The 21104-nt window shown below is 41.1% G+C and overlaps 1 protein-coding gene across 16 annotated transcripts in view; it reads right to left on the reverse strand.

Annotated features, from left to right (window-relative positions):
- Nucleotides 1-21104, reverse strand: part of CLIP1 (CAP-Gly domain containing linker protein 1) — a 61845-nt gene that overhangs the window by 18160 nt on the left and 22581 nt on the right. For 8 of the 16 annotated variants that reach the window (XM_027651893.1, XM_027651892.1, XM_027651885.1 and 5 more), the window contains exons 4-17: nt 18333-18457; nt 17119-17335; nt 15167-15364; nt 14892-14995; nt 13041-13101; nt 11945-11977; nt 7984-8088; nt 5717-6661; nt 4340-4456; nt 3382-3439; nt 3066-3149; nt 1962-2118; nt 1163-1328; nt 865-1080 (exon numbers count right to left, since the gene is read on the reverse strand). In XM_027651893.1, the coding sequence (XP_027507694.1) occupies nt 865-1080; nt 1163-1328; nt 1962-2118; nt 3066-3149; nt 3382-3439; nt 4340-4456; nt 5717-6661; nt 7984-8088; nt 11945-11977; nt 13041-13101; nt 14892-14995; nt 15167-15364; nt 17119-17335; nt 18333-18457 (2586 nt within the window). The remainder of the gene's footprint in view (nt 1-864; nt 1081-1162; nt 1329-1961; nt 2119-3065; nt 3150-3381; nt 3440-4339; nt 4457-5716; nt 6662-7983; nt 8089-11944; nt 11978-13040; nt 13102-14891; nt 14996-15166; nt 15365-17118; nt 17336-18332; nt 18458-21104) is intronic. The other 8 variants (XM_027651894.1, XM_027651897.1, XM_027651888.1 and 5 more) reach the window with 5 other exon arrangements.

The raw sequence follows: 21104 nt of genomic DNA on the forward strand, positions 1-21104 counted from the left end.
TAATAATAATAATAATAATAATAATAATAATAATAATAATAATAATATCATGGTTTAAAAGTTCCTCCATACAAGATTTCATCTTGTTTTTTAAAACTACTCTCACAAATTGTCTGAATGTAAATTACTCAGAAAGAAGAGCCACAGAATTATTTAATGAGACTCTAAGTAAATTAAAATGCAGGGAGTTGTATTAGATATTGATATTGATATTAGATATTCCAATTCTCAATTTCACCTTCTGTAGATAATTCTCATGATTCTCTCAAAAATATATTGTCATAACCCCCTTAATTCAAACCCCCACAGCAGTGGTGTCAATACTGTGTGTCAATTTATACACTAAATACTTCGCTAAAGCATAAACCAAAGATTATAGCAAATAACTGCTGAGGGATGAAAGCAAGCAGTAATGTCAAAGAAACAGGAGGAAAAATTAAAACTACTGAAGTCAAGCTACACACTAAATAGATGCAGATCTTATGGGACTGTACTACAGAATGAAATTCCAGGGGTGCAGCACTTCTAAATGAAATGGTTCACCATGTATCTTAAAATTCAACATTTAAAAAAAACCAGAGAATGACATTTGGTTCCAAGTGACATTATCTCTAAGCAAAAATTGTTAACATCAAAGAACTGGATTTCATCAATTCTTGTGTAATTCAGAGGAGAATTAACAACCAGTTAGCCCTGTGTGCTTCTCTTTCCCATCCCATATCCACCTACCCTGGAAAAGTTCAAAAAGGAAAACACTGCAAAAATCTTGCTACGAAAGGTCGAAGCAGAAAAAAACCCCAGGGATTCACTGAGACAGAAAGATTTCAACTTTAAATTACTCCCAGAGTAACAAAATACACCTACTTTGGCCTGTTCCACCTCCTTCCTCAGCTCCTCGGTCTGTGTTTCCAGCTCAGTGTTTCTCCTCTGGGCACTTTTCAGAGCCTCCTCTGCACTCAGCAGGTTCTGCCTGAACCCCTGGATTTCTGCATCATGTTTGGCCACCAGCTCAGAATTTTCTTTTTCATACTTTGCCTGAAGATCTTCGTACTGAGTTTGGCTGGTCTGGATTTGCTTTTTCTGGTGGCAGATGAAACAGGCACAGGTCAGGCAGCAGTGGGACAATGTCCCACACACAGTTTGGTGCTTTTAGAGTCCTTACCATGTCTGTCAATTGATCCTGCAGATTTTTCAGTTCTGCTTGATGAATCTGGAGAGTTTCCTGCTGACTCTGCTCAGCTTTCTGGGCTGTTTGCTCCACGTTTTTCTCAAGCTGAGCAGCCTTTTCATTTGCTTTTGTGAGCTCAAGTTGTATTTGCTCCAACTGCCTGGAAAGCCCAAATGAAAGGACATCACTTTCTGCTGACAGCACCACAAGCACAGAGATGAAAGAGTCAGAGTTATGCTGAAGTTCTATATCCTGTCCAAGAACTTAGGAAGAGATTTAATTATTTAACATAAAGAAAATATTTTGCTAAATTCAATATACACAGGGGAGACCAAGCACTTGCTCCTTACTTGTGTGCAGAGCAGCTGCCAGAGCAACCCAAAGGTAAAGAACAACAATTTCCATTTGGAAAAAACCACATTTTCTCTTGCTAGAAAAAATGTGACCCAAGTCTTTTATATATCCAAATAAACTGAGCTTATCAGGCAATCAAGTAATCCTGAAGCACAGTGGCAAAACAGTCTAGGTTACTAAAAAGGTCATTTACTCTGGGCAATGAGAAGACATTATATAAGAATTTTAGAATTATACATGTTTGATGCTCTTCGAATCACTCCCAGGAGCCTGTTTTGATTAATTTAGTTTGCTGGAATAAGTTCACTTGTCATATCAATGTGACACTGGGGAGCATCTTGTTCAGATATTTACAGAAAAATCAGATGAGGAGCTGGGAGTGTGAGAGTGAGGAATTAATGTCACAAAGCTCTGGCAGAGAGGAAATACCAGGAAATACCTTTCTTTGGAGCGCAGCTCATCGTTCATCTTGGTGAGCTGGGCAGAGCTGTCCCCTGAGGACTTCATGATCTCTGCAATATCATTTTCAAGTTTGGCTTTAGCTTCCACCAGTTGCTGCTCTCTCTCTTCTCGCTCCTTCAGCTTCCTCTCCATCTCTGGGCAAAACAAAGGTTGTTAGGCTGGGAAATTTAAGAGGAAGGGTAGTTATGGTAAAGAACCATAAACAGCAATTTTAATGTACAGACCTTGCAGATCACCCCTTAAAATTAAAAATTATGACTCTTTGAACTTTGAACTGAAGGTTAAGAACCTTTCAGGAACAGTAAAGAGCAACTAGTCATGAACTCTTTGTCTCAGAAGTGAGTCACATCAGGCCATGAGGGGTGGCTACAGGTTCTGCTGTGTCGGAGGGTAAGGAAGCACTGGAGGAAGATCTGGACACCCTCCAGTGAGAGCATCAGCAGCTGCTCAGCAGAGCAGCACAGGATGAACAGTGAAGGCAACACGAAGCTACAGTCAAAAAAATGACTCAGTGTGGGGCAGGCACTGCCACCAACAACCCCTGGGATCCCTTCTCCAGCCCCAGCAAGGCTGTGCAAGGTTTGCTTCAGGACACAGACCGTGCCTGACTTCTCTCTACACTGGTTTGACATCAAGAAAGACACAGCAAGGCCTCCTGGGAGAGGGGAAGGAGACACCCAGACTGACACAGGCTGTTTGGTGTCCTCAAAGAGAGCACAGGGCTTATGGACAAGGCTGAGAAGGAACTGTTCATGTTTGTAACCCCCCAGGCTGGTCCCCGAGCCTTTGCCCAGGGCCTGACCATCCCCACAGGGGGGGTTGTTGCAATGTCAAACAAGAATTTAAGTACCGATTTAAACACACCCAGGCAGCAAATCCTGGGCCTTACTGCACCATCTCCTGAGCATTATCATCACTGCTGGGTCACTGCTCACAGCCCACAACAGCTGCTTTCTGCCCACAAGAAAGCCCTTCCTTTGAAGGCACAGGCACTGGGGGAAGCATTTTATCGACTACAGGAGGCACAGGAAAGCACAAAGCTGCTGCAATCTTCAAACCAGCCCATTTTATCCTTCCTTACCAGTCAAACCAGACTTGAGCTGTTCCAGTTCTGAAGACATGAGTGCAAACTGCTCTTCTTTTTGGTTCAGTTTTGTCACTGTTTCTAGGTAAGGAAGATTTTGAAAACAAAAGTTAGTAAATAACTACTTAGATGCAGACAATTCCACCTGCTTGCCAGGACTGTTACTCTTTAGAGGCTGCAAGTAACCCTGGCCTTTCCACAGCCACTGACAGTGCTGGGCCACCAGGGGTAAATCTGAAGGCATTTAAAAACCTCTTTATTTTGCATGTAACTCCTGCAGCTTTTCAGCTCTGTTCACTTCAGCAGCACGTACCTTGCATAGCCTGTTGAACATTTTGCGCTTCATCAGCTGCATTAGTAAACTTTTCTTTCTGGAAAATGGATAAAAACCCAAGGTGAGGTTTGGTGATGACAGTACAACTCAACCACTGACTTTATTTTAGGTATTTTTCAAGTACAAAATGGGACAGTGTTTGCTCCCATCATAAATAGATCTGAGGTTTCTGAATTACAGTTCAGCACAGATTGTTCAGCAATATAAAGCAAGATCTTTATACTGCAAGGAAGCCCCTCAACATTCAAATAACTTCTCTAGAGTAGGAAACCTGATTTTGGGGTCTCTATCCTTGCTGCTCACAGGCTGCACAGCGACATCTGTGATCCATCTCCCACCAGTGTTTTCCAGTAAGCATTGATGACAGACAGTGAAGAAAAAGGGGGATATTGAGGAAGACAAGTGAGGCTCTTCCACCAACTTTGAATATTTACTATTGGCCATGGAAAGTAAAAACAAAAAGCCCATTTTTTTGTTACTACTTCAGTGTAGTTCCTCAGGAACCCCCCCTCCCCATGTAAAGAATATTTGGAAATTTAGTTAAATTTACAAAATAAGAAATCAGATGAAAAATGTCTGAAAAAAACATTTGTAAGAAGTGTGTAACAATTACTAAAATACTTATAATTAAGGGCCATGTGTTCCTTAATGAGCAGTCCAAAACTCCAGGCTGCTTTTGATTTAGTTTAATTTTACCTTAATTCTGCAATCCATAAACTGGTGAGTTTTATTTACACAAAACACCTGCTAACACAGGACTCAGGTGAAATGCTCTTTTCAGTTCCCATTATCCATGAACCATTTCCTTGCCTTCTTTCCCTGAGTAAAACAGCTTGGAAAGACTCTGCTCAGAAATCACCCACAGATTTCAATGACACTCTCACCATGAAAACCCAAAATCCAAAGAGTAAAGTCGAAATCTTGGGGTTTTACTCACCAAAACTTGAAGTTCCTTTTCCAAAGAATCTTTAACTTGATTTACTGCACTCAAGTTTTTCTCAAGGTCAAGAAGCTTTTGCTCTTTGCCCTGCAGTTCTGTGGCCAGATTACTGGCCTAACAAAGGGGATGAAATGGAGTAAAATAAAATGACAAACATGAGTGAAAAATCAGGAAAATTAAGAGATGAATCTGAAAGAAAAAACTATAATATTAAAATCACTTTAAGATGAAAAATAAAAAAAAAAAACTGAAAAAAAAAGTGATGTGTTAACTAAGTGGAGCTGATTTCCACTGATGACACAAACATCACAGCACTAATTGCATCTTGGAAGAGATTTGAAATCATTAAAATGTAGTTTTTTGGAATCAATGGTGAAGAGATTTAATGTCAGATACTTTTGAGTACATTCAAAGTTTCAAACCAAACTTACAGCATCAGTTCAATCAGTAGTTTGGGTTTTTTATTGTTTTAATTTTTTTAAACTGATTAATTTGGGCTTCAGATCAATCCACACAGCGAGATGGAATTTTTCCAAGGGTTCTGACCACTGGGGTGGTGCACAAACCCAGTGTGACCTCAAAAAGAGAGTCAAAGGTAGAAATTTGGTATCTTGGAACCATCTGGGAAGGGTTTAGGAAAGCTCTTCCCAATCACTTTCCCACTACTCTCACAATTAGAGCTCCAGCTTGTCGGGTCATGCACAGATTGAGGGGGAACCCCAAAAATTAAATGGTATCTCAGCACTTTTATCCCTGGCTCCAGTGGTGGGACAACTTCCAGGCACTGAATGCCTCAGCTTCAAAGAGATATTTCATCCAAACCTGAGGAAAACCTTGGTCAGATGTATCCCACTGCAGCCTGGGGCTCAAAATGCTGTGAACCAGGGGCAACAACATCCCTGCAGACTCTGGACTTGAGGAAAAGCTCCACCAGGATCTTTTTTGCTTCCTTTTGTTCTTAACAACCTCTTCCACCACCTTGTCAGATGAGGGGCGAGGCAGTGAAGGGAACATTCCCCACTGAGCCCCCGGTCACTTTGTCTGAATGTCACCAAAGTTAAAGCCTCAGGATGTGTGGGATCTCCTCCCAGATAAGCCAACAAAGTAACTTTTCCATAACAGGAAGCTTTCAGTTTTTCAGCCTGCAGCAAGAAAGTGCAGGAGGAATCCCTTCCTGTTGCTTATTGCTGCACATGGAGCACTAAAAACCTGCTGAGACCCGACCCAGTCAACGCTCCCTCTAAACCTCCTCAGATGGTACCAAGATACACAACCAGTAAAACTCCTTTTTCCTGTGATGTATTTGCAGGTTAAAACAGTACAGATGTCAAATAAAAGCAAAAGCAAAAGAAAAGGATGGATGTTGATACAAACCTGGCTAATTCCATCAACCTTTTCAGTCTCTAAAGTCTGAATTTGTTTCTCAGCTGCCTCAAGCTGCTTGCTAAGTTTCTCGATTTCCAATTTACCTTCAGAATTGGCTTTCTGAAGTGCAGCAAGGTCCAAAAGCTTTTCTTCAGCAGCTTTGATCTGTGGTGTAAGACTATCAATAAGTTTGGTTTGTTCATTGTACTTGGCTTGCAGTACCTCTAGCTCCTTTACCTTTATCTCAGCTTCCTGTAATTTGTTTAAAGTGTCTTCCATTTCTACAAGATGTTGATCTTCCACACTTTCCAGTTTGGTCTTCAGGCTTTCCAGGCTTTGCTCTTTCTCCTCCGTGACTGCCAAGAGTTTTGCTTTCAGTGACTCGACCTCCTTCAAATGCTGAGATCTTTCATTCTCCTGCTTCACTTTGAAACTGGACATTTCACTCTCGTGGTCCAACTTCATCTTCTCAATCTGAGTCTTCAGCTCCGCAAACTCCGCTGTCTGAGCCCCCACCCCTTTGCTGAAGGACACTTTCAGTTCTTCCATGGCTTGCTGATGGGAGGCAATTGCAGATTCCAGCTTGGATTTCCACAGCTCTATCACCTCGGAATTCTCCTTGTTGGCATGATCCAGCTTGGATTTCAAGGATTCATTTTCTTTTGCCATTCTCTCGTTTGAAGCCGAAAGGGATTTGATCTCTTTCTGCAGGGCTTCCTCACTGATCCCAAACTTCTCCCGCAGGGAGTTCACCTCATTCTGATGTTCTTTGCCAACTGCTGCCATTTTTTCTTGCAAAGAACTGATTTCTTGTAACAAGGACAGAGAAGTGTCCACGTCATCCACGTGTTTACTGGAATCCAACCTCCCTCGGAGCTCAGCCACTTCCTTCACCCTCAGGGCCAGATCCCTCTCCAGCTCCATGATACGGGACTTTTCCGACACTGTGGCCACCTGTGATCAAGAGTGTTTTAAGAAAAGAAGAAAGAATTATCAAAGATACATTTAACACAAAGACACTCAGGCCTCGTTGAAAAGAATCCACTGAGTGTTGCAAATTGCTTTAAAAAAAAGGAAAAATGTCCACAAGTTTGTATTAAATCCATATTATATTCTCTCCAAGGGTGGAATTTAGTTAAATCCATTTTTCTGAAGTCAACTAGAAATAATAACTTGCTGAACAACTTACAAACTGCACTGATGTGTATTAGCAATGGTTAACAAAGTGTTTCTCAGAACCATTTTAAGCAGACTGGGAAAGAACAGAGAACCTCGAGGTCTTTACTTGTTGAAATAAGGCCTCCAAATTAATCTCATCCCAGCTCTGAGATGTCAGAGAAAATTACAAACACATTTTCAGCCCATAAATCCTCTGAAATTCCTTCCACATCCACTTAATTGTCCCTGAAAAAGTGTCCTCACTATCCGAGCTTTCCGCTGGCTGTTGAAGCACTTTGTGCCTCAGCAAAGCTCCCACAATTAATTCTAATTAGAAAGTTACTGTTTCAACCTCCTTATTATACCAACATCCTGAAAAAAATATTACTTACCTGCAATTGCTCTTTAAAAGTACTTATTTCAGAGTATGTTCTTGGGTTTCTATTCATCCTGGGGTTTTTATTCATCCTACCTCAACTTCAAGAAAATCCCATGTGTGAGCACGAATATATGTGTGTGTGTGTATATATATATCTATATCTCCTTTAGCGTTGACATCTGCTGAACTTCTAACTTGGGATAAAGTATATCCAGTAATATTTTAGCAAGCAACAGTATTACTAATGCTACTGGGATATCCATTAAAAGATTATGTCATTGGTGGGAAAAAAAGAGTTAAAAAGCCCCTGCAAACCATGATTTAGCAAAGCAAGAAGTACAGCAACTACTGAACACCTCAGAAACCAAGCCCCAAATACTAAGTTTGTGTTAAAAGATATTCAATCTTACTTTTGTTTAGGGGTTTCATGAACTTTGCTACATCTTAAAATGAACCAGTGAATGTTCCTTTATGTCAATTCATGGTCCCATTGTGCTACATTTGGAACTGAGTATGGATTTTGCAGTTGGAAGGCACCTTACCTGAATTCCTCCAGGAGAGAGGACACGTGTACAGGTACACACATACACACACCACCAAAATAAAGCTAATTTTTGAAGTGTTCCAGCTCTATGGCAGGAGCAGGGACCTGTCTGAGCCCGTTTTACACCCAAGACGTGTCACCAGGAATCTCCCCCACACAAAGCAGTGTCGTTATCCAAAGAGTGAAATCCATTACCCTAGTGTCTTCTAACTCCCTCTGGAGTTTGTCAGCTTTGGTCTTTTCAAAGAGCAGGCTCTGTTCAAGCTCCTTAATGCGGGCATGCTCCAGTTTGGTCTGCGTCTGTTAGTGAAAAGGGAGAGGAAGAGACACAACGGTGCCACCATCACATGCCAGCACGAGAGGAGGGAGCCACATGCAGGCCGTGCTGCCAGAGGCCTCTACCAGTGATGAGCAGAGAGGATGCGGTGGAGAAAATGGACAGGGAAATGCTATGGATGAGGAACATGGGCTGAAGGGGTGGATGGACTGACATGGTAAAATAAATAAATGAATAAATGAGTCAAACGGAAATAAACGGCAAACGGAGGAACGGGAACAAAAAGGTTTCATGCAGCTGAGTAGGAGTTATTCATCAGTACATGAGGTTTTTGGCACAAATTAGAGTAGTTATGTAATAAATATATATATATGTGCATATATATCTCTGCCTGTTCTAACAGGATGGTCAGTCCCTTTCCTTGTCATCCCTTTTAATGTGCTGGGTTTATTTTATAAATAATTTATTGATTAACCAGGGGACAAAATTCCACATTGAGGCTCATGTGACAAATCCAAATTTTAACTTTCTGGTTTTATTTATAGTAGCTGTCTCTCAAGTCCCAGCCATAAAACTGCTTTTAGCCAAGACCTTAGAACATGAAGGTTCATTTGCCACTATGGTTTGAATTCTTTGAACAGAAAGAGAGGGGTTGTCTACCACTCCAAAACCCTCCTGGTTTTTCCCTCTCCTCTTCCAGGAAGGAAAAGTAACAAGTACTTGTTTAAGTAACAAGATTCCCCAAAAGCAGATAAGAAAGTATCAGCCTGGTTGCTCTGCAGTCATGGAAGTCTAAACATATTGAACAAGATGTGGAAGTAAGGAAAAAGAAAATAAGATCTTTGGAATTCTAAGAGGTTCCTAAAGAGGAGCAGGACACCGATGAAACTAAGTGAGCAGGTATCTCCTGCCTTTTGCTTACAAGTAGGTGGAATTGTTAGCAAGAACACAGAATATTGGATGTTCTGGTTTGATATCCAGATACTGCCAGAGGCCTGCGAGGGAGCCTGAAATTTGGGAGGTGCTGGTAAAGTCCAGCAGGGAGTTCAAAGCCGATCTGCACCTCTGAAGTGGGGAAGAGAAAAAAAGAAAGAAATAGAGGTAAGAACCTCCTATTTCTGCCTATTTCTGAAGTGCAGAGATTCAAGTACTGTATCAGTCTTGACAGGTCCCTTATTTAAATTTAGTAAAAAATCCTGAAAAGGATTGGGAAAACCTATTGATGCTTATCGGGGTCTTTTCCAAACAGAGCAGCTTTCCAGGCTTGGCCACAGTGGGAACAAGGTGGATTTTCAGAAGAATGAGTGAAGCTGAAAAAGTGTTTATTAACCAAAGAAGTTGCATCCACTGGTGCTGATGAAACTTCTCTCCACACAGTTGGACTGCCCAGTTAATTCCCTGTAGAACAAGTAACACAGTTCAAAACTATGAACTAGAATGGACAGAGGAGAGCCCTGGCACCTGAACACTGAGCACTGGATTGGATGAATCCCACCAGGATTCATTCAGGAACCCAAGGGCAGCTGTGTGTGCACAGTGGCAGGACCTGCTGCTTCTCCCATCTTTGCAATGATACCCAAACCCTGTAGAACTGTGTGACTGGAGTGAAAAGCTGAGCAGTGCTGCCTCCAAACCAGGCACAGCAGCCAAGGACCTTCTGTGGTCCCTGCAGAGCAACTGGGATGGGATGAGCCTCTCATTTTGCTCCAGGCCTGTTCTCCAAACACAGAATTCCTTCGACAGCAGCAGGTTATCTTCCTTCCCAAAGCATGCAGACATCCGGGGAGTTAATTCTTTAAACCTTTTTTTTTCCCAGTTGGAAACAGTTGGCTGTGTTACTGTGGAGTTACTTGGTTACTTGAAGACATACAATCCACAAACACTAAAAGTTGCTTCTTAGATTTGACTATTTTATGAAAGTCTGTTTCTCTCTCACCGGAAGATCTTCAGTGGATATGGGGGGAAATGCTCCATGAGAACAGAGATTACTCTTTCTGCTGCCCACAGGCTTTGAAAATGGAATTAAGTGTTCTAAGGGAAATAACTGTTTTGTAAGTGGCTACATTCAGTTTTTTTCTCTGACACGGGTCAGTATTAGTTCTGATCCACAGCAAAATTGTAAGTATGAAAAGTAATCTATTTTAAAAATTGGAAATTCATACCTTCCTTGCTCTAACTCAAAGGATCTACTAAAAACCAAGAAATCCCAAACATGATAGTTGCAGAATTCTCCCCAAATGCCTTTGGAAAATATGTTTTTCTATGCTACATAAACCCCAAACACTTTGATCAGTAATTTTACAGACAGTGTTTTACTACTGCAAAGATCAGATACACCATTCTGATTACTGGGTTCTTTTTAAGTCTTGTCTCTTACAAATGAAAACAAGTTAAAATCCTACCAAAATGGAAATAAGATTAAAAAAAATAATACTCTGGAGATCTTTGCTAGAGACCTTTTTCCCCATTTAGAGCATGATAGATTATCCTTTAATCAAGTCTGATTTCCAAGGGACAGGCTCCATTTTCTTGAGGTAAAAATCACTACAGAATTTTGAATCACTCAAAATGATCATTATGTAGAGAGAAATTCCCAATGATAATGGTTCTCCTTGAGGAAACCCAGAACACAGTGAACTGAGAAGAGCAGAAAGAGAAGAATTTGATTGTAAACCTTAACTTTGATGGCAAAGAAAAACAGAAACAAAAACCTAGACAATGAAAGCAAAGGAAGCATCTTCCCCTTCTCCAAAGCTTTGCAGCTGGATCAGTGATGTGGGAATGGGATGAGCTTTTCTCTGCCTGGAACCTTAAAGAATTCCACCCAATCTTCAGAGACTGGACATCAGCTCTTTGCAGCACTTGTGGCTGCTCTTTCATTTCAGAATAAACCTCATTGTTATTTCTCCAAAATGTGAAATTGTGCTGAAGCCATAAATGCTGATGATCAGTTCCAGGATGGGGCAAGACCCCTTCAGTCCCTCTGTGCTGGGATAACTGTCCCAGAACACCACTGAGATCCTGAAGGATCAGCCTAAAAACCAAGTGATCACCCACTTCTCTCCTTTGGAGAGCAAAGATGTCCATTTTTGATGGAAAAATCAGAATAGGGAAATCAGGAGTAAAGAGAGAATTAAACCAGGAGTGCACATGCAGAGTTATTCTAACACATCATCAGCCTGAGTGGAGACTGAGAACACTAAGAATGCACAGGAAACCAGCTTCAGCCTTGAGAACTTCCTATCTTGGCTGGGGATGCAGCAGAGGAGGCAGCCTGGGATAAATTTTCCTTTAAAACTCCTCTCTTCTGAGCTATGGAAGCAAGGGGGTGGCTCAGAGCTTGCAAGGACATTTCTGCTACTCAGCAACATAATTTTCCCACATAATTCAAGAGAAGCTACAGTAAAATCAGGCAGCTTTGCACACTAATTGTTCAGATGGTTTTTATCACCTCTTCCCTTTGGCATTTCACACCAAAAAGGGAAAGAAATAAGGGGAGGTGGGCACAGAAACATTAATTGGCTACTTGCACTTTACATCTAGTGAACAGCAGCAGGAGCTCAGAGGAAAACAGGCAGGGCTTGTGAAGAAAACAGCTGAAATCCTACAGTTAAATGAAGGCATTTTCAGGATCCTGGTAAGTGATGCCCCTACACTCTCCAGTGGGTTGCCACATTCACCCTGTCTCAGTTAATGGGGATTTAGTCACTACACACATTCCTTCCAATAAATGCCAGAATTGCTCTGAAAGCAACATGCACACAAATACCAGAGTCGAGGTTTCAATAACAGATTATGCAGTTAGTGAATCAGTAGAAGCATTTTCTGCACACAATCTGTTAACATGGGATGTCTCTGCACATTGAAGTGCCCTCTTACATTGTCAGGGTCTTCCGAAATCTGCCTCTTTCGCTATCAGTAAAATTAAAAACAAACAAACAGAAATGTTTCACCTGCAGACTCAGCACTACCATTCCAACACAAGCAACAGGATACATTTCATCAGCCCGAATTCAGTTTAAACTCCAAGTTATGCATCTTGACAAACCAGAGGTTTTAAGATGGTTTGTCACAACTATCAATTGATTTCACAGAAAATAAAAAACTCAAATATTTCCACGGACTAAACAATAAAAGGAGCATTCTATGAAGAGTCTAGATAGGTATCTTAAAATGAATGGAAGACTAAAATAAAAGAAATGTTATATGAAATGAATAATTTTCATAAGGCTTCACTTAAATCATAAATGTTTAACAGTAACATAAATTAATTACATTTGTATTTTATGCTGTGCAAGAAATTCTAGTATTTTTCTAATTCAACAACAACAGAACAACTAAAAAGTATTCTGCTTTTTAATTTGAATTTTAGGATAAAAATTGGCAGTGTTCAAATATCTGAGAGCAATCCTTTATTAAATGTTTTCTCTTCTGACTGTGTAATAACACACTGTGTTTAGCCCAACATTATAATTATACAAACAGGAGAAGGATAAAAGCTGCACACATGCATTGCTGTTTACATTTATGGGCAACACTGTCAGGATAAAACACTCCTCATCAATTCAACTTCCCTAAGGGAAGCACAGGGATTACTCAAAAATTTGATCAAACAGGACTAGTCTTCAATATTCATTTTCAAAGGCTTAAATATTAACTTGCAATTTTCACAACTTCGAAATGATTTTTTGTTTGTTTTGGTTTAATATCAAAAGGTAGAACTTTCTATGAATTAATTTAAGTACTCTGAACAACTATAGCCATTCCACTGCACAGTCATTGCAGAAATGCATGGAATTTGGGGTGCAATCCTGCAGTTTCAGGACAATTAGTTTACTCAGGGACTGCAGAAGTGGGTATTGCATTTTTTAATCATTCCCACCTTTCTCTTCCAGAGAAAAGTGCTCTTAACTCAAACTAAATGCATTTCTGTGCCCTCCTAAATATTCTGTTTACAAAGCTGGAGATGTTTTACCTCGAGGTCTCCTTTGGTAATGGATTCTTCTTCCACACGGAACTGAAGGTCTTCGACTTTCCTGTGGGGACAACTCATTAAAATTCAGGTAACTTTGGAAGAAAAATGCTTTCAAACTCACTTCAGTGGAAATCAGAACTACAGGGACATCACCCCAGCAAAGTGCCCAAAACATGAAGGAGAAATCTCTCCCAGGGAGCATCAGAGGGAAGGAAAAGAGTTCCCTTTAAACAATCACTGACAAAGGGAGGCACAGGCCTTCCTGGAACCCTGTAAAGTGTATTCTGTTGTATTTTCTGAAGAATTAAAAAGGAAACCTTTAAGTCATCACTGATTCTCTCATTCTTTCACCCTTTAAGTCATCACTGATTCTCTCATCCTTTCACCCTCCTGCATGTCCTCGAGAGAGTGACCAAAATGAACAGTCTGATCTCACATTTGATATATTCTACCATTCCTCAAAGAAACAGGCAGAAATTTAGGAGACATCCAAAATATCCATAGGCCTGGATGTGTGCTGGGCACATTGAGTCCAGTCTCCAGGACAGAGGAATATGGTGGGGGTCAGGATGAACTGCAAGATGCAGAAGGGGAGCACAAGCCTTGCGTTGCTCACACAGGAGTCTTAGAATGAGATCAGGGAGGAGAGAAGCCAAAATTTGACTTAAAATCAAATTTTTAAGAAGTTATTTCTTCCCTCCCCTGACTCTGGTATATCCCAATGAACAAAGGGCCAGATCTCCTCCTTTTCCCCTTGATCTTCCATCACTAAGATGCTGCAAGGGAAGAGACAACGCTGTCTCCTTTCCTTAGAATTACACACACAGCCTGGCTGACAGATACAGAAATCACTGCTGCAAACAGAGTTACAAATGATGGGAGTCTAAAATAAAAGCATAAGGATTTAGGACTGGGAGTGGGTCTCACCAGTGCTTTGGGAAACAGGGGATTAAAGACTGACTCTGGGTCACTGCTGAGACTGATCCAAACACCTGAATAAGCCTGGAGGGGTTGGGAGAATATACAAATAATTCCAGACGAAACTCAACTGTTTGTTTTGAAAATTCTGTTCTATTGGGTCTCACGAAAAGGCAGCAGGAAAATTGTAAAGGAATTGCCCTTTTTACCACTGCATTTTCCAGCTGTGACCTCTGGTTTTAGGCCCCTCAGAGAGGCCAACACTGACTGGCTCCAGGGACACACACTCACAGTGGGTTTCTAAACAGACTTTACTCTTCAAAAGTATTCCAAGTCCACTAAATCAGTTTATCACAATTTCCTCACCTAACCTTGACCCAACAATTTATCAGACTATTTCCTTTCCCAACCCCACCTCACCTACTTGGTAATCTCAGTTCTTTCCTCTAATGGTTATGAAAGGGAATTAGAAAAGGCATTAGAATTAATGGCTTTGATGATTTGCCTGCAAGAGACGGCCCCTATATAGACACAACTAACAGTAATGAATTATTCACAAGAGATTTAAATGTAAATTCCTAATCCAGAACTGTCAGGGAATGAGATGATCAACATTTTCATTTGGAAGTGGAAGAAAAGTGTTTCAAAAAGATCAGGTACAATCCATTAATTTCATATGAGGAGGAATAAAATATAGCAGAAAACAATAGTGCAAGTATTGAGTTGGATAAAAATCAGTTATAAACAATAGTTTTACAGCCTCTGAGCAAATCCACTCTCTTTGGCTTCCCCTCTCCAAACCGGAGGGTGGGTGTTTTTTTATTAATTTTAACAAACTGCAATATGATTTTACACAGTAATTGCCCATCATTCAAAATTTGGAAAGTCACCAATGCACAGTCTGATTTAATTCCTGAAGACATTTTTGGGTACCTTTTCTCTTCCTCGAGCTGATTGAGGAGCTCCACCTTCTCCCTGTCAGCTGCCTCCACCATGGCCCGGAGCTGGTCCATTTTTGCCTCCATCTCCAGAACGTGCTGAGCAACAAGGAGGAATATTATGGATCATATAGATATGGCTGTTATTATTATATGGGTATCATATTGATTTATATGGATATTATTATTACACATATTGATATAATGGATAACTTTACTTTTAGAACCCCACCTCGTACTCCCTGTTTAGGAGCAGCCCTCACCCCTTACCCGGTCGTGTCCATCCCGAACCAGGGCCAATTCCTGCTCCATTTCCCCCACATGACTCGTGGCTTTTGCCACCTCTGCCCTCTCCAGGTCCCTCTCTGCCAGGAGCTGCTCAATGTGCTGCTGCTTCTCCTTCAGGGCCTCCTGCAGGGCCGTGGTTCCCGAGATTTTCCGAGCGTACCGGGAAGAGGTTTCTGTCAACTTCACAAAGGAAATCCATTAAAAACCACTCTGCATCCAGGGAAAGGAAACTGGGATATCTCCAGACTCTCCAAACACGGGGTTAGTAAAGCAAATGCTTCCTGTGACCTGCTGTACCTTCTCCTTTTCCAACTAAATGACTTTATTTTCCCCAGTTTAACATTAAATGACCTGACAGTTGCTTGTCTGACACAGGAAAAACAGCAAGAGCCCTGAATAGCTGAGCAGAGTGTGTGAGAGTCCAGCAATTTTCAGGGAAGTTTTAGTTTTCCTAAAAACCGATGCACAAGAAGTCTGCTGTGTCAGAACTGATTTCAGGAAATCTTGTTTCCTCAGCAGCTTAACTTTTAAAGAAAAAGTCTCCAAATTATTCAGACAATCCTTTTAACTTGAACGGCCACCAAATGTTCGTGCTGCCTGAGAGAAAGAGCTGGAAGAAAGACGGGATTTTAATTCCAGAAGTAATGGATTACAGCAGCTTTGTGCTTTATGGCCCAAATCATGCAAAATCCCTGGAGCACAACAGAGGCAAAATAAGCAAATATATTTGAGACCTTTACAAGGTGTAACTTAAGAGGATCACAGTTTGTGCAATAAAACACTGACGTCCATATTTATGCTTTTCCTCATGGATTGAGGCAGCTCCATGTGTCAGTGCAGTGATCCCAAACTAGAGGGCACTCTGCAGCTGCAAGTGCAACTTCCACACTGGATTAAGTAATGAAGTCCCGGTGTTTGTGCCAAATAAAAATCCTTTTTGTGGTCAGGTATTAACCCCAGTGCCCTGACCAGCTGCTGACCTCTGTAATCTGCTTCAGTCCTGCAGGACCAGGGTAGGTCACCTCTGTACCTGCTGGTCAGTGGGACACTGTCCCAGAGAACCAGTTCCACACCACTGGGAGTCACCTCCTGCTAATTACATGCAATTATGGACTCTGGTTTAAAAAAAAATGAAGAAAAAAATCTAGGGTGACCATGGAAAAACCCAACTATTTCTACGCTTTTCGTTGCCTTAAAAGAGACTTCCCAAAATTCAGCTTTCCCAGATTTCCGTCTTCCTGCTGCAACCCAAGATTAGAACATTTATGTAACAGAACAACTTTAAAAGAATCCATAGTAAGTGCATTAGGTGGAATTAGTACTGTTAGAATTCACCTGAGCCACTGCAATTGGCAACATTTAGCCTTTATAAATTCACAGATTAAAACCAAATCTAAAAGAAAAGAAAGAGGCTTTTTGTCAGCAAGGACCTGGCAATTGCTACTTCTGGATTTCTCAGCTGACTCATCTCTTTCAACCTCTTTTGCAAAGAAATTTTCTTTCTTTACAAAGAAAATTTGGAGCATTTCAGACAATCTGAAGCTTCCTGCTGAATAAAACAAGTGAGATCTGTGGAAGCTTTAGCTCAAACACAAACCTCTTATGAGAGAGGCAGTGAAAATGAACAATTGATGGAGATTCCAGCCAGAGACCGGTTTGGTGGTGCCATAAGCCCCTTTCTTATCACAATCACTCCGTTAGCCTGAATTAAATATTCAAAATATTTTATACATGTATTAAACATTCAAATCTCCAGGGCTAGCTAAGATTTCCTTCCCTCGTGCATGCTTTGAGTGGAACCAGCACAACCAACGGGTGCTGTGCTCTGCTCTAGTCTCAACGCCGACCACGGGCACGTGGATTCCTGTGGATTCCTGCGCATTCCTGTGGATTCCTGAGGGAATGGGGAGCATGCAACAGAAAAAGGAGCTTACTAGTCCTGTACGGCTGGGCTTGCTGCTTACGGAAGAGGCCACGGAGCTGAGGGAGCTGAGGGAGGAGGCGCTGGGGCTGCGCTTCAGGGCCGTGGGCGTCGGCAGCACCTTCCGCACGGCGGCCTTGGCCTTGGCCGGGGTGGTCGAGGGGAACCCGATCTTGGTCACCTTGTGCACTGGGGCAAACAATCCATACTTGGGCTGGCACTGGAAGTACCTTCCAAAAAGCAAAGTAAGGAAATGAGAGCATAAATCAACTTCTTTTCACACGCACGGTCTGGCTTCACAAAGAATTCCGCATCAGGAGCCCGAGAGTATTAATGGAACAGCTGGTGTCTCTCATCTACACTATACTGCAATCATATTTTTTTTGGAAAAGGGACTTTGAAAGGCTGAAGCATGATTATATCAGACTTCAGAAATTCCACTTGAGCTGTAGCTCCATTTCCTAAAAAAATTCCATTCAGAGTCAGTTTTACACGCATTAACTTTCCTCTCCCTCTGAGCTGCCAACAATATGTGATGGCTGAGAGTTAGAAATAAGAAGCAGATTTTAATTAGATCAAGTAGTTTTATATCACATACATACTCTTTATGCATATTTGATTATACAGAATATATATCTTTGATTACATATAAACAAACACCACTTATAATTTTAAGTTGTGATCATCCATGTTAAGGTGGAACAATCCTTGTAAAACCTCTTTTTAAGGAGGTAAAAGACTGTTCCTTATAGCAAATCAGAAAGGAAGTCCCACTGTGGTGTGAATTAATGCTTTCTAAGTGTGACTTATTGGAGGAAGCAGCTCCACTGCTCCCAGCCTCTACAATGAGGCAACTGCTGGTACAGGAGCTTTCACTCCTGGGATTCAGGAAGATTTCCTTTAAGTACAGCTCTTAGATATCCAGAGATTTTCTTCACTGAGCATTCAGAAATCAAGCAGGTGTTCCAAATGCAGGAAATTGTGCTTTCCATTACCAGGCTATGAATAAAAGCCACATGGGAGTAGGAGAGATCAGCTCATCCCACGAATGGGGGGTTGATCCGGATTTTCAGAAAATTCATAAAATTCAAGTCATCGTGTACCACCCATCAGCAGGCACTCAGGTTTACAGCCTCTCTGCCTTGACTGAAAATTTTCATGGAGATATTAAAAACCAAAAGAGACTACAGAGAAAAATCTTAGAAGGCAAATGGATGATGGACCAACCTTGTTCCAGCCACGGCTCCATCGTTCTTTCCCAGGGGTTCATCGAGCTCCACTCCACACCACTCTCCTTTAGCAAAGTCTGTTTCTCCCAAAAAACGCACAACTCCAGCTTTTGTCCCACCAACCTAAAGCAGGAAAACACATCTGCATTTAATGCATTTCCAAATTCAAATACCAAATACAACAAAAAAGCTTATGGCGTAACCACGTGCAAAAAGCACGTTAATCATGCGACCAGTTCTGATTTCAAAATGCAGATTTTTTTAATTTGTGAGTTTGTTTTGATGTGGAACAAATACAGATCTTCACAACCAAAAAGAAGAAAAAATGAAACAAAAATCACTTTCTTAGCATTTCTGTCTAATTTGGTATTCAAAGTCTGTAATGACTGAAGGCCACAATTCCAGCAGGTGACTTGATATGTCTATAAGACCAAAAATACATCAACAACACCCAGTATAACCTGAATACTGAATATACTGAACAGATATTTGTTTCAAACAAATTTCTATCAGCAGATAAGGATTTACAAGAATGCTTATTTCTTACTCAAATTCTCTGAGGAAAAGTAAAAGAAATGAAATGAGAAAAAAATCCTTTCATATTTTCTCTAAGGAATAATTCAGACAAAATACACAGAACAACCCTCTTGTATTTAAATCTGATATAAAACACAATGTAGAGCACTTGGCAGAACTGGAGACACAACCACATGAATCCTTAAAAAGAGAACAATCATTTCCTTAATCTTTTCTTTACTTTAAAAAAAACCAAAACCAAAGCAACAAACAAACAAAACAAAAAACCCCCCCAAACACTCCTAAAGGAAAGCCTGGAAATCAGCTGATTTCAAACTTATAACCTGAAATATTTACAGCAATTCCAATGACTTGCAGTGTCTCTGAGCTACAGCTTTTTATAACACCCAGGGAGGGAAGAATTAAATGAAGTGAAGGAGGAAAAGGTGTTGTGTGGCCACCAGTTGCCAGGAAGGGCCAGCAGCCAGAACTGCAGGGCTCTTGCAGGTCACAGGGACCATATGTTGTGCCCTAAATTTGTGGAAATCTGTTCAGCCTGAATCCAGCATTTTGAAAACAAGGAAAAGGTAATGAAAGCTCTTCAAGAGATTCCCAGCATTCCACGTGGAAAACACAGCAATGGCACTGAAAACGTCCGTTCGTGTTTCCCAGCACACGTTATCCAACAAGGAATATTTCGAGGCCTCGGCAGAGAGCCTGGTGTGACCTGCTACCAAAATATACACTGAAAAGTAAACTAGGATTGCACATCATTTTTCCATAGACATTCTATTTCTGGGGGGAACTTCTGAGGATTAAAGGAGAACAATGAGCTTCTTGTGCTGTAAATTAAGGTGAGTGATCACAGCACAGCAGAGAACTCACACGAATGCATTTGGGAAGTCTGGCAGTTCTTTTTCCACACAAACCCCAGAAAAACAGGGAGAATAATTCTCCTTTTTTGGTATTACTCCAGTGACAAAGGTGACAGAGACATCTCTTGCCCCTGTTTAAGGTGGCTGCTCCTTCTGTCTCATTAGAGACAGTCTGGAAACAACCTTTAGCTCTTGCTTTAAGTGGCTCTGTAGCAAATTATTACTCTCCATGGAATAAAAACACACAAAGTTTACAGTTATCATGACTCAGCCTAATATAGTAACTAGTAGAACGTTTGGTATCTGGTGTTCTTGGCAGAGAACACACAAACTTCCCCTCTTGGAAAACAAGCACCAGAAAAAGAGAATTGTAACCAGCCCAAGAGCTCCACAGAATCCAGATCTCTATGGCACAGTGGTGAAGAGGGAATATATAATATTGCTAAGGGATTTCCTGGGAAGAACTAGTCCTTAAATTGAGAGATATGTTATTCCCCATCAGACATAATCTACTTTTTCTAGAGGATAAATACCATTATCCTAAGTATAAACATAAAAATAACATTTAACTGAGTAGTGTGAGAGAAAAACATGGGTGTTCTAAGTTTTCCCTCTCCTTATTCCTTTTCTAGTAAGTTTAGGCAGTTTTTTATATTTTTTTTGTCTTGTTTTGTTAGGTGTTTTTTCTCTATAGGTAAATTTGGAAGACATCTTTAGGTGAAGAGACTGGCTAGATGCTGTTTCCCTGCTCGATTTTGTACAGTTTTCTGCCTGAAAAAACAAAAGTTAAATCAAAATAAGCTCTAAAAAGCCATGGAAGAAATCAGACAGGAAAGCCAGAACAATGGCCCAGACAAGGAGCATCCCCTTAAAGACAACAGTCAGGTTTGGGGTGGCACAGAGGATTCCTCAGCTCCTTTTCCAGAACCCTTGAGCCAGGCCAAGGAATTTTATTGCTGTTTTGTGGAGTGTGTGTTCTGTGGTGATTTTTTGTAATAAACACCATAAATGAATTACCTAAAGACACCCACTCAGCACCTTTCCATGGGCAGGGAAGAGGGGCAGGCAAGGTGAGAGCTTAGTAGAATAGGATCACTCCAAGCAAAGACTCCTGGGGACAGGAAAAACTGCTGCAATCTGTTCCCTCCAACCCACACTGTAAATAAACCTCCAGGCCAGGAATGCTGGCTCCAGGATAAGGCAGATTAAACATGGGTGCACAACATTCATCCCTTTTGGTTTCATCCCTTGGCCCTGCTCGTCTTCCACATTTAGTAATAAATGTCCAGCGTTAGTTTGAAGATATTCCATTCAAATCCCAAACTGGGAAACAGTCTGGAAGAATTCGGCACTGTCCAGTGCCTTTGGACCTGCTCCAG

Source organism: Corapipo altera, unplaced genomic scaffold (genome assembly GCF_003945725.1).
Source record: "Corapipo altera isolate COAL_440 unplaced genomic scaffold, ASM394572v1 67, whole genome shotgun sequence".
In the NCBI taxonomy this organism is placed as follows: domain Eukaryota; kingdom Metazoa; phylum Chordata; class Aves; order Passeriformes; family Pipridae; genus Corapipo; species Corapipo altera.